Raw genomic sequence first — 14,517 nt, 5'->3', positions numbered from 1 at the left:
GTGGTGTAAGACAACCTGAAAATGGATACAATTATCATATGATAAAACTTAAAGAAAAAAAAAATGTGTGTCAATCATCTTAATTTTCAGATCTGAATATTTCTACCTCTGCTGTACAGAGAACAATATGTAGTATGAAAATGAAGTGTGTCTTGAGAATGCAAATATATAGTACTCTTCCTGAGTGAAATTTGTCCCTGGAGTACCAAACCAGACCAATGGTTTAAGTGGGACTTGAATGGATGTTTAGGTTTTATGCTGGCTTTCTCCACAGAGTGGAATTTTAAGTGTCATGATTATTTCTTTAAAGGAATAAAAATAAAGAAGGAAAATAAATAGTTTGAGCACTATTAAAGGCCAGATTCCAACTTGGGTAAAAAAGCATGCCTCAGCTGACTGCAGTGAAATGTGAATGTGAATAGATGCTCTTTTAAAGCCCTGTAAACTAATTCTGATTATACAACAAGTGGAGTCTCAATTCCTTCTAGATTATTATGAGCAAAAGTTTATGCCATATGTCACAGATAAGAAATTTTCCTTGAGGTGAGGTTTACAGTAGAGTCTCTGATTAATATGCACAACTTCAGTACCATGGCAATCTAGTCATCATATATATGCAAAGTTTATTCCCAGTACAGATTTGTATTTTTACCATGGCATTTCTGTAACTCGTAAGATATGAAAAAGTAATTATACTTCAGGATAATTTTGGCAGGTTCATTTGATTCAAGTTCAGGTGAAATGAATTCATACATATTCATACTTGCCTGAAAAAGTCCATTTTTATTGAAAAAAGTAAACTGAGCCCTGGAAACAGCTTCAAACTCATCTTGACTTAAATTCATCAGTAAACTTGATGGTAGAAAAATGGAAGCCAGGGCATTTGACTGATGCTTGTCAAAATCTATCTGTTATATAAAAACAAGAAAGACCAGTTTAGACTAAAAAAAAATCCTTGAACATCCTTTATAATTGATGCATCCATCTAATATAATCTGAGTACGGGTCTAGAATAGCCATTGACATACATAGGGCATAGAGGCAGACGAGGACTGCTATTATCCAAAATAGTGGTCTGGTAAATTTTCACAACTTCCTTGTATGAACACAGGCTTGTGTCATACAAAAGTGGTAAGCAAAACTGATCCTAAGTGGCTGAACTGATGCCTTGAGAAAAATGGCTTTCAGAATAATTTACAACATCCTTTAAACTATTCTAATATATATCCAACAAGAGAAGGCACAGAGCATTTGTACATCCTCTTTTCATGAGTGATGCTGCTTGTTCCTTGGCCATAATTGTAGAGCAGGGCCATTGCTTGACTGGTTTAGTTTATGCTTAATTCATGTTTTATTCATTCTAGTGCCTTTGCACTAGAAAAAGTTGCAGTTATTCTTGCAGAGGGTGGGAGAGGCAGAAATATTAGTAGCAATGTGAGCGCTGGCATGGGCACAGATCAGGCATTTTTGCCACTGAATCATGAATTATTCTGGCTCCTTTTTACATTAGTACTTGCAGTTTTGCAAGTGCCTGTATACTGTTGCTTTGTAGGAGCAAGAAGGTATGGGCTTTCTAGTGTATAAATGGATTTAGAAGATTTTCTTCACAACTGCAGGGATTAGAGAGTATAGTTCAACTGAGAGAAGTTGATTCTGTGACAAATTTCATGGATTCACAGAACAGATAGGGCTTTGGTTATATTTAAAGTGTCATAGTAGAGGCACAGAATGATCATATTTAGTCATTTCATATTCAGAAGCATGATCAAAATAAAATAGCTCTAATTTGTTTTAATCTTTATTTTGTTACAGGACAAAATTCAGATTGGTGCTCAGGCACCTCCAATTCAGGTTTTGGTATTCTAAAAATTGGACAGCTGGCCCAAAAGCGTGTTTCAAAGAAATTAGGTCAAGAAGCTTTGCTCCTATACTGTCAATGAAAGGACAGACAGTTCCACAGGGTGACTGAGGAAGTCTAAATACTAGGGGCCAACATCTATTGCTGTATGTGCCTATGTGGCACATATGCTGCCATATAACTAGAGTTTAGGGCAACTATGCACAGTTTAGGGTTCTATTTTCCCCTGTGGCAAAATAGACTCACCCTGAGCCTACAGAAGGGTGGAGGTGATGGTAGCAGTGGAGGAGCATCTTCCCACCTTTTAGCTCAGTAGTGGGTACAGGATCTACATGGAAAGCAAGCACAGGTTCTAGGCTCCACTCACTGTACCATACCTCCTTTCCCCTCATGGAGACGGACCTTGATAATACCTTTCTTGCCTATTGCTGGGTTTTATAGCACTTCTGCTGTACATGTAGCTTCATACTCCTTCTGGTTGATGTGCCTTCTATTCCCTGGGCAAGTGCCCTAACCACCAGGCTATCTCCTATGGCAATGTTTCCTATCATGTCTAATATGCATAGGAGGGGTGTGCAAAACAGGCCATATTCAATTCAGATTTGGCCCAAATCAGGGATAATGTTTTGATTAGTTGATTCAGATCACTATCCATGATTCGATTTGGCCAAATCCAAATCTGAAGATTCAATGCTGATTCGGAGAATCAGCGGTTCAGCCATAGACACAACTTTAAACATTTTTTCTACACACCTCGAGGAGAAAGATAGGAGATGTTCCTCTTCTAACATACAACGGTCAAAGGGTTTTCACGCAACTTAAATTTTGGGATTTACCCACTTTTTTATGTATGAAGGTGATTTTATTTTGCCAAGCAGCTGCCCAACCAGAGTGCAGGCCTACTAAGTGTGCTTAGTAGACTTGTGCAGCCTATGTGTAACTGTCAAAAACTAGTCATGAGCTATTTAAATACATAACACAAAATAGGATTTAGGCCTAAATGGTGAGCTGTCTTGACCTAGCCAACAGGAAGCCATAAGCCCAGGGGAGTGTGGAAACTCTGCCCTTCTCTGGATCTTAGCTGCTTGACTCAGGGCACACATCTGATACCTCTAGTCACTCAGGATCCAGAGCCTCGAGTCTCCTGGTGCCTAAATGATATCATGGTGATATCACTACTATTCACCTCTTACATATTAGCTTAGCAGTTTGATACTCATCAGAAGATCTAGATGGTGCTTTGTGATGTATCTGTGGATGTTCAATCTACTATATTTCAAGATGTTGCTTATGGGTTCAAAATTATGTTTCTATTTAGCATCATTCATATTTAAGAAGGGTAAGTGGCCATTACTTTTGGAATCCTGTTTATATTAACAAATGCATAGTAACAATTGTGTTTGATTAACATTGTTTCTCATCATTTACAAAGATTTAATTCTTTCCCTTTTGAACTCTGTCAGAGCTTATCAGATTTCCCAGTTTCCTTGTGAAACAATTTGGGGAAGGTGGGGAAAAACAAAGATTTTTTTTAAAATGACATTTAGGGCATAGGTGACGGAAGACCTGACTAATGCAGAGAAGACCCCCCAAATGCAGGGCAGTGGTGGCAGTGCAAAGGACCACAGGGCAGCCCACGTGTGGGCTCCAGGAAGCTGCAGCAGGGGATGCCCACAGGCACAGACATGTAGCCACAGCCTGCATGCAGCCAGGATCACAGCCCAGCAATTTGTGAAGCACTGCCCACCATAGCAAGCAAGTTTGTGAAGGGGAAGGGGGAAAGCAGATTGAGGCCCCCACAGTGTGGGAAAGAGTGAGGCAGAGACAGAGGCATGGGCTGGGGTGAATGGGGCCCCAGGGTGAGTTGTGGGATGGTCAGAGCCCAAGGAGCTTGTCCAGGGATGCAGGGGAGCTCCCAGATGCCCCCCAGATCTCTGTGTGGAGAAGAGGTTGCCTTCCACTATGGGCTGGAGCTCTACGCCCCACTGCCTCTGCCTTGGGAGCTGTGCAGTGCCATGTGCCTGCTGCCGCTGGGTGGGAAAGGGACACGGTGCAGAGTGGCAGAGGCAGGCACATGGAGTTGCGTGGCTGCTGAGTCAGTGGCAGCTGAGCACAGAGCCCCAGCAGGCAGAAGCGGAGGCAAGCAGGCCCTGCCTCCGCCCTGCACTCAGATCTGGAAGGCATGTGCCCCTTGTGCCTCCCCTAGGGTGCACACAGTGGAGGGAGTCCCTCTGCACCCTTGGGTGAGCTGCCCAGGCTCTGACTATCACACAACCCATCCTGAGGCACCATTCACCATGCGTCTACCCCACTTCCTCCCTCATTGTGGGGACCTTGATCTGCCCCCTACCCCTTCCCTCTCCCCCTGCCCTTTACCCCTCCGCAGACTTACCTGCTGAGTGTTGTGTGTGTGTATGTGTGTGCGTGTGTACTCAGGCCCCCCAAATAATATTTTCGTCCTCCACCTATGATTTGGGATCACCAGTTAGCCCTAGCAAAAAACAGGAACTTTCTGGAGTCAGAATAAGGATAGCCTCCACAGGATTTTGTCAAACAACCAGGAACCTGCTGTCTCTCTGACCATTCATCTATACAGTCAGGTTCTTATATGAACACTCCTCACTGTCAAACAAATGAGAGCTACTACTTCCCCATCCCACCATAGGTACAAGCAGAGAAGCAAGGTGATTCTCCCAACACTTGGAACAAGACATTGACACCAACAGACAAGCAAATGCTGGAATGTTAGTGCTGAAATTCTGTTGGAGCGTAAACACATCTTACACTTGTTTATGAGTGAAAGTCACTGAGAATGATGCCACTTGCATAGACTGAAATGGTCAAAAATACCATACATACTGTTTCATGTGCAACTCAATAGTTTTTAGTGAAGGAAATTTTACAAACAGAAGAATTGATAATATCAGTGGTTAAACCTCTAATCAGACTATTTCCTCATAGACTGTTCTTTTAACTGTTGTCTCTTAGGGCTGTGTTGCATGTTACATTTAGCATGTGTTAAATGCACTTAAAACACAAGCAACCTCATATTCAAGCAGAACCATGTGATAGGTATGCTCATACTACAGCAAATTTATGACTCGTTGTGTGAGGAGTATCTCTAGATCATCTTAAGTAACACGAGTTCAACTATTGTCAGTCTGCTTCATGGAGAAAATAGGAGCAATTTGCGGTCCTCACCAAGCTGTGACATCAGCCAGGGGCCTGTCTGCTGTACCAAGCTTCCAGGTGAGATGAGGAAAGCCACACATGTTAGGAGGAAGGATACTGAATCTTTCATTTGTTAGATTCCTCCAGGATGAAGTTGAAAACCAGGTGCCTGCAGTCCCAGAGGGTTCCAGGGCAGGTCCTAAGCCTAGCACTATACTAAGACTCCAGGCCAGTGCCCAGGCTGGGACTAGCTATCAGTGAGCTATGCATTAGGGCTATGCGACCCTTCAGTTGCTGATTTGATTCAGTGGAGATGTGGCTTGATTCAGTGGCTGAATCTCTGAACCTGAATCGAATCAGGAGACCCTTTAATCTCTCTGAATAGAATCAGAAAGATTCGACAATTTGGACATAGACATGGCTTTAAATGTTTTTTCTACATGCCTCAAGGTACCAGGCAGCTTGTGAATGCTGAGATGCTGGGGTGGATGAAGCGTCCCACAGGAGCATGGAGGAGTCTCCAGCATGCTTGGCAGCAGACTTGTAAGTGGACCAGAAGAACTTCCAGGTCTGCCGGGGAGTGTGCGGAAGGCCCCCCCAGCTCGGGGACTGGTGCCTCCTGGTTGTGGGGGGGAATCCAGGGTCCCCCTGTGCCTGATTGCTGAGCCGGGAGGGGGATGTGGGGGGACCTCCAGTGCACTCCCTGGTGGACCCAGAAGTGGACTGGAAGTACTTCTGATCCACTTCTGGGTTCGCTGCTGAGCACACGGCGCCCCCCCCCCCCCCCCCCCATGCTCCATCCATCCCACGAGCCATGCCTGGTACCTCGAGGTGTGTAGAAAAAACATTTAAAGTTGTGTCTATGGCTGAACCGCTGATTCTCTGAATCAGCACTGAATCTTCAGATTTGGATTTGGCCGAATCAAACCATGGATAGTGATCTGAATCGACTAATTGAATCACTATCCCTGATTTGGGCCGAATCCGAATTGAATATGGCCTGTTTCGCACACCCCTACTATGCATATTAGACATCATAGGAAACATTGCCATACTTAGAACACATTCTAACTTTAATACTGCACAGATTTAACACCTACTGGGTGCATTTACATGTTCATTAATGCGCCATACGTACAGCACATTACATTTAGTACCTGTAATGACAGGTACTAACTTAATGTGCAATAATTGGTGCTACTGCAGGTTAGCGGAGATGAACGCTTCTTATGTGACAATGCACAGCAGACTAAATCTACCATGCATTAGCATAGCTTTTGCCAGACACACTAATTCACAGTAGAATTAGAATTCTTTGCATTAAGCATCTCGTGTAGATGTGCCCACTAAGTATCCCTTGTGATAAGGCCCTTAGGTACCATGTAGTACTATAACACAGGAGATAATGGGACATAACATAATTCACTGTGTCTAATAGAATTTTTTATAGAATCCACCTCTAAACTTTTAACCAGCTAGTCTCTAACGTGCCACCCTGCCCTACATTCTACCTCGAAACTCAAAACTAGAGGTAGCTAAGTACAGAAAACCAAGTGCTCATAAAAGTTCTTGTAAATGAAATGATGGTATTTTCAATCTCTCCCATATACACACAGTAAATGCTTTGAAGAACAAGGGTGTATTTGCAAGAATGTTAATCTAACTTTTAAAAAGAATCACATATAATAAAACAAAGAAATATGTGTGATTTTTTTCACAGCTTGTGAAGCCATGTTGCAAACTACTTGTTGGCATTCCCACAATTAATCAACAGGCCTAGATAACAAATGAATTTAAAAGGAGACTCCTCTTTATCTGTTATGTCAAGCAACCATGAGACTGGTGATCAATTATAGTTGCAATCAGCAATAAAACTAGGGCAGGGGCTACAGGTTTAAATATCTGTTGACATAAACTATGCTGAGCAAGTGTGAATAACAAATCCATTTGTAAAAATCTGAACCTGTTCATAAATAATTCCTGACAGGCAGAACAGAACACTAAATCCATGTGAAAAAAGAGTCACAATATACAGTTTGAGCAGATCTAAGAAAAACCCTGCATGTGTAAAAACATCTATTTTGGTATTTTGTGTACTTCAGTGTAGGTTTCTTTTAAAGCATGGACACATTACAGGAACAATTCAATCAAATGAATTGCCAAATATTAACTTAGTCCAAGGTTTGGCAAGAACTGTAGAGACATCAGAATAAACAGAATCTTTTCAAACTGTTGTGGATACATTTGCTTGATATCCACCTTAAGAGAAAAAAAAATGAGAAACTGTCTGACATGTAACTTGAAATTTTAAGACTGTGAAGAGCCTGGGATATATCATCATGGTGCTGGCTGAAGTTTTTGGGCTTAAAAATGGGAATCTCCCCGACCGGGGACAGAAAATATCTTTCCTGATGGACATGGAAACTATGAACTGTGACCACAGCTGTTGTAGACATTTTTGATGGGGAGGATGCTAAGAATTCTGTCAGCTGTTGGAAATGTAAAAGGCTGAAAATCAATTTAAGCTCCAAAAAGAACATTATTAATAACTTGTCAGAGCTTGGACCTTATGATAGGTTAGATAGAGCAATAAAAAATTATTCCAGGGCAAGAAAATTTGAATATACTTGGATGTCCTCAGGCCACAGATGGTATTTCTTATTATAAATTCAGGTCATCCCAGGTCCAATTTCAGAGTTTTTTCCTTTCCTCTTTCCATGAATGGGGGATGAATATTGGATGATAAAAGTTCCTCCTCTTTGATAGAAATCATCTATAAAACTTCATTGATAAAAGAAACAATCAGGTGTCTTCACAATGCATCTTTCCCCTTTCAGCCCTTTCCACTGCATGATTTAGAGAAAACGTGGGCCAAATTCTCTGAGTGTAATATGAATGAAACTCCATTATAGTGAATGTAGCTATGCCTATTTACACTAGCAGAAAATCTGATTATTTAATTTTAGGTCCAGAAGATCGCAGAAAAAATGCTTAACAGGCTTATGGTCTTTTACATTACTATTATTAATTTATCTAGTGTCACACATTTGTCATGCTACTTTACCAAAGTGGTAAGTTATTTAGGACTGGACCTAGGCCAATTTATACTAGAAAACAATCTTCTATTATATTAGAGCAGTAACTGTTTAGATGTTTATGCTGTAGTGATTAGCATTGTTAACCATTTGCATAACTTTGGCTTCAAATCAAGGAATTAACTTCTCAGGTTTGATTATTTGTCAGCAGTAAGATTTCATATTGGATTCTTTTGCTTGCCCCTTTCTACATAAGCCTTCAAAGAAGATTTGCACACAAAAATGTAGGAAGTATAGTTAGAGCATTGAAGGACCCCGCTCTGCCACACACTTCTTGGGTGGCCATGGACATAGTCATCAGGGCCAGATTTTTAAATGTACTTAGGTGCTCTAAGATGCAAGTAGTTATTTAGAAGGTTTTTTCAGAAGGGCTGAGACATCTCTGTCTTGTTAATTTAAGTGAGAGTTAGGCACCTAATAAAAATACCACTATATACCTACCTGTACCAATAGGAGCCTAAATATCTTTCGAAATGTGGTTTCTAGGCTCTCTGTGCCTCAGTCTTCTACCTGTAGTAACATGAGGCTAACAGTGCTTTCATACCACACATGGTAGTTCAAGGGTGAATGCATAAATGACTGTGAGGTGTTCAATTACCACAGCAATGGAGCACTTTGTTCATTTTGATCACTCTCTGCTTTCTTTACTATTTTTCATAGATGAAATTTAAAACTAAAGAACTAACCTCTATGGGGGACACAGAATTCACAACACAGCTCATAATACACATCACTATTAAATCACTGTTGGAGGCTACTGTCACAACCCAATGATTTTAGTGCCTCGGCACGATGGAATTTTCCCGCCACATGAGAGTCTCTGTGCACAGCAAAAGTTTTCTGCTGCAACAGAAAACCCCAGTTCAAGAGAGTTCCCGCCATTTCGCATGCAAATTTGTGTCCCGTTATTGGCCAGTTCTAAATTATTCCTACATGGCGGCTAGTAATTGGCTTGCTGGCCGTATAAAATTTTGTGCGACTTCTGCCCAAGTCGGAGAACTTTGAGCACGCTGCAGAGTGCTAAAGATATCTGACTTGTGGCTGAGCTGATCGATAGACTGATCACCTATTGATTCTTCTCCCCGTTGCCGAGCGCAATCCTTCGACGTACCCTTTCCCTGCCGGCTTAATTTGTGGACGGATTAGCTGGCCTGAGCCTTGCCAGCTGGAGCAACTTGTGGAGTTGTTTAAGTGACCGGACCACCTGCATCGCAGCTATTAGCGGCGTAAGTAAAGTTTTTGCAACCAATACGCTTTGTCTGCCTCTCCATTCACCAGCCCGCCCAAATGACCGAGCAGTTTGTATATCACCTTGAGTTGGCTCCGGCCGTCTGAGACATGGCAACGAGGATGGGATACAAAGGCACAGTGATGGAGATGAGTCTAATTGGGTGCTGCCCTTGGCGCACCGGGATCTGCCGCGTAGAGAATGCAAATGATCTATGGGCGCATATCGCTTACCACCAGGCGGTAGAAGGGGATGAAAGAAATATTGATGGCTACTTCTCCGTAAAGAAAGAAGAAGCAGTCATAAAAGAGTGGAGAACTAAACTATCCCTTGGGGAGTTCGGATGCATAATGGGGAGCGACCGGGTCTATTATCGACCCCCAGAGGAAACATCAACCATATCCCTAGCCGGGGTGAAGGCGCAGAAGGCAGAAAAGCTGACCCCCGCTCAGGAGTTAGCTCAATGCACCCGATACTTAAGGGAAGGAGGGGAACCCACCCCCACGGACTGGTTCAACTGTCCGGATTTGATGCCTGGGTCACGGAGTCATGAGCTTCTCATTCAGCTCCGGGAGGACCTAGAAACCAAGGGCTGTCACGTGCCCAAATGGGGTTTAACTAAGTGGAAGAAGGGAAAAATGATGACCGTGTTGTTCTGTACAGTAGCAGGTCTACTAAGGGAATACGCAAATTTGGAGGCTCAGCTGCATACGGCGGGTAAAGAGTCACTGGAGCGGACAGCAAAGAGCTCCGGAGCGACGCTTATCAATAGCGCCGGCCGCACGATGCCGCTGACAGAAAATGGCGCCAAAAGAAATGCGAGCCATCCGGGGAACCCAGAAAAGAGAGGCGGAGCTTCGGAAGACCTGGCGGGGATCCGCCTAGCGACTCCGCCCCCTGAGGTGACGTCGTTCCCAACGGCCCCGCCTCCTTGCCATGGGGAGGGGGCAATGGGAGGAGTGATGTACCCAACGCTCCCGGATGAAGAATTTAACTCCCTCTCTGCCGCAGCTCACCCGATAGCTGTGATGAAGCGTGTTGCAGATGAAGAAGGTACTATGCGTACCACTGTTACCTCTCGCACACGCACCTGACCAGAAATTCAGGAACTTTGCAGAGAATCTAAAATAAAACCAGAAGAAACTCTGGCCATGTGGTTGGAATGATTAATAGTGGAGTTTGGATCTGACATTTTAGACAGGGAAGAAGCGAGTGCCCTGACCCGACAAGCGGTGTGGAGCAGAGGGCGCGCTACTGATTTGAACGTGGTCACGGACAGTGCACACTGGCCCATCCCACTCTCGGCGCTTGTAGCGGGACAGGTAATCCACAAATTCCACACCTGGCATGAGGGTCGCCCGCAGAAGGCCACTGCAGAGCAACTCCTCCTAGCCATAATCGGAGTATCATACCTTTCATGGAGCCCGAGAACGAATCCAATGGGGCTAACAGCAGCCCAACGCAAAGAGAGATGGGCTCATCGCCACCTATCGGACCCTGGGGCAATTCCAACGCCCCTGGAAGCTATAGATGCCTGTGGAGAGGTATACGGAGGAGCAAATGCTGTTATGCTCCGACTCTTTTTGAACCTGATGGCGGGTCAGCCAGTGGGAAATCTCTTAGGCCATCTCCCACGACTGCAGGCGCTCATGAAACAAAGTGAAGAAACTTCTGATGATATAAGAGACTGATCTTCAGCATACCCAGTTGAAACACCGAGACCAAGACGTCAAGAGTTTACCCGCTGGCGAGAGTCATGGTGGTCACCTCCAAGAACCTTGAAGGAAAAAAATATGTTCGGGTTTCTTCTCGCCCGCTCCGGACTTACAAAGTATCAGTTGCGCATTTTGGGAGAAAGGACCCAACGCCGTCTAGCCGACGCATTAGGATTCAAATTCAAAGACCCGCCAAAAAACGAATAATGGCCGTCGGCTCTGCCGGCGGCCTTCTCCAACTCAAACCTGACCCCACTGACCCTCGTCCTTATGCCGAACTCACTGTTTACAACCCTACTGATCCAGATGACCAACAACAAGTATTCTTCCTTCTCGATACTGGAGCTCAAGTCAATGTGATTACCTCAATGATACCTCACCAGAAGACCACCAAAATGATCAAGGTACAAGGGCCTAACGCTATTGCAGTCGCCACAAAGGTCACATTCTCAGTCCAAGGCCACCGATACCCCCTAGAGGCTGTCCTAGGGGGCATCAACATTCTAGGAATCCCCGAGATAAGAGCGCTTGACCTTAAAGAACAAGTGCTACAAGCCTTACCCATTATTATCCCAGAGCAGGATTGGCATCGACCAACGCTTCGTAACACCTCCACCTGGCGATATCGGCCAATTCCAACCAAGGGTCCCCTAAAAAAGTCCCTTACTGACCTCCTGCGGCGACTCGAGCAACGAGGCTGTATTAAAACCGTAACTGCTAGCACCTACTTGTCATCAGGATGGGGAGTCGCGAAACCTGGAAAGCCTAACGAAGCCCGGCTAGTCGTAGACTATAGAGAGGTCAACAAAAGATGTCAAGTACTTCAACAACCTAATCCTTCTACTCTGCCACAATGCATGTTCGAGATGGCACAATTCCAGCAAAGTAAGTGGGTCGGGGTCACACTGGATTTGAAAAACATGTTCTTTTCCATCCCGATAACTGACCCGGAAGGAATACTAAATATGTGCATTGATGGCACTATGTACAGGTGGACGGTTTGTCCACAGGGATATCGCAACGCTCCGTCGTTGGCTACTGGTGCCATGAATAATACTCTGAAGAATTTTCAAGCCTCACATTCTCTTCCTCCAGAGGAGGAATTAAGAATCTGGAGTTATGTCGATGATATTGCTATCATGGGTCGTGATAGTTCCGTAGTTACTAGTATAGTCAACCAACTGGTTGCTCACCTTCAAAGTGAGGGATGGACGATCAACGAGGAAAAGTCATGCCTACATCCTGTAGATGACATCACGTTCCTTGGCACCCGATACATCGGTTCCATCCGCCACGGAATCTCACACGATGGTCCTAACATCGATCCATTAAAAACATTCCTCCCTGTTACTAAGAGACACTTCCAACAGCTTTTGGGTCATTTAAACTGGTACCGGCATTATGTTGAACCCAGTCATTTGGCGCTCCTCACTAAGTTACAACGACAGATCCGTGACAAATCCCGAAAATCCATGCCCTGGACAAAAGATCAGCGGAACCTGCTTCGCCTTCTAGCCATGGTTAAAAACACACAGCTCCACGCCATCGATCTGGGTGAGTCATTAACTGTAACCCTTGGGTTCACCACAAACCACGTATGGGCTGTTGTGCACAACCCTCACGATGAGCTAGTATACACTGCCCATAAAACGCTTCAAGCGGCACAACATCAATATGGAGCTGTAGGAAAAATCCTCCTAGCTGAACAATTAGTGGAGCCATTAGCAAGGGGGCATGGAACATTACGCACTCCTGGTGTCACATTGTTACCCTTGCTAGATGCGGAAAAAGTTGACCCGCATTTTCAGGGAGAACCTAAAATGTGGAATACGCTGGTGCTTACCCACCATTACAACTGGCACTGCTGGAAGTTAGAAGATACGACGCCTAAACCCAGCCCAGAGGATGAGGAAAAGGTCCCTACACTGTATGGAACCTCTGCCCCAGCATGGATGGCGTCAGATGGAACCTCCCGACATGGCGGAGGCTATGGGTACTATTGCAAGGCTTGTCACGATAAGCAAATATTTCAAGCCTACCCAGATGACAATTCGGCCCAAAAATGTGAATTGTTAGGATTCCTCAAGATACTGGAACATTGTCTGACACATCATAACGACTCGCTCCCCGTTCCAATCATCGCAATCGATTCGCAGTACATTTATAAAATTCTTACGGGTACAGCCTTTCCCACCGAAAATTTGAATGATTGGCAAGATATCTGGAAAACATTAACCAAATTTGCACAACTCCCGTTGGTTAGGCGCACTAAGTCCCACTGTCCAGATACTGATCCAGTACATGAGGTCATCGATAAGCTTTTAGAAGACCCACTCCGGACCGACATAGTCTTGCCTATCACATCTACCTCTGGTCCTGAAGTAAATTCATTCCTTGCGTGGCTTCACGAAAATTGGGGTCACCCGGGACCACGAGCTTGCCATCAATGTTGGTGCCGAACCATTACAGAGCCAGCCTCATACGGGGTTCAGCGTGATTGGGAAAAGGTAGCTCAGGCCTGTGAGATATGTGCTAAGGAGAAGTGTCATAGAACCAAACATCAGCTCGGAGCTTTCGACTCTTCACAGTTCCAAGCAGAAAAAGTCTGGCAGGTAGATCTGCTAGGACCCCTCCCAGGGTCTAAGCCGCCAAATAAAGGATTAGTTGTTGTTACTTGGGAACAAGACAGTTACAAGTCATTCCTTTATGGAAAAGCAATGCCACTGCTGTTATTTCTGCCTTAACTTCTGTATTTGCCACCTGGCAACCTCCTCATGAGATTCAGTCTGATAGGGGACCCCCGTTTAACTCTAACGCTCTAGACAAATTTGCTTGTCTTCACAATGTAGCATGGTATCTCCATCTGCCGTACCACCCGCAGTCCAATGGTGTTGTAGAAAGACATATAGGCCTGTACAAAGAACAACTTTGTCTCAGAGGAGGAGGGACGTTTAAAAACTGGACTAAATTCAATCATGATGTTCTCATCTCACTGAACACCTCAAAACCGTTATGGGATGAAGCTAATGTCAAGAAACCTCTGCCTTGGGAACCTAAGTTCCAACCAGATGAATTACTGTGGATCTCAATACCGCACCCCCACCAGTCTCATCCGCAAGTTCACAAGGGAACAGTTCAACGGTCGGGACAGTATCCTAATACCTATTTTGTCCAATTAGAGGAAAAGCCTGATCGTCCCCCTATTATCATTCATCACAACTGGATGACTCGTCGTTCCGACGTTCACCTAGTATCCTTATAGTAAATTCAACTATGATTCTCTTTTGTTTTGTTTTGTTGTTGTTTCTTTCTTTACAGGTCCAACTTCAACAAAGCAGTAATCCACAGCCACTCGATTGTGAGATCCGTCGAGCACCCAACTGCGGTTCCCTTAAGTCAACGTAATAACGGCTATGGAGGGGGCACTGAGGCAGCGAATGTCCATCGGCC

The 14,517-nt window shown here is 44.4% G+C and overlaps 1 protein-coding gene across 5 annotated transcripts in view; it reads right to left on the bottom strand.

Annotated features, from left to right (window-relative positions):
- ADGRG6 (adhesion G protein-coupled receptor G6) overlaps positions 1 to 14,517 on the bottom strand; it is a 170,657-nt gene that overhangs the window by 32,696 nt on the left and 123,444 nt on the right. For all 5 annotated transcript variants that reach the window (XM_019488390.2, XM_014605563.3, XM_019488389.2 and 2 more), the window contains one exon: positions 768 to 908. In XM_019488390.2, coding sequence (XP_019343935.1) covers positions 768 to 908 — 141 coding nt within the window. The remainder of the gene's footprint in view (positions 1 to 767; positions 909 to 14,517) is intronic.

The sequence above is a fragment of the Alligator mississippiensis genome, chromosome 1 (assembly GCF_030867095.1).
Source record: "Alligator mississippiensis isolate rAllMis1 chromosome 1, rAllMis1, whole genome shotgun sequence".
Classification (NCBI taxonomy): Eukaryota; Metazoa; Chordata; order Crocodylia; family Alligatoridae; genus Alligator; species Alligator mississippiensis.
Note: the sequence above shows the minus strand (reverse complement) of the source record. Positions and strands in the feature narration are given on the sequence as shown.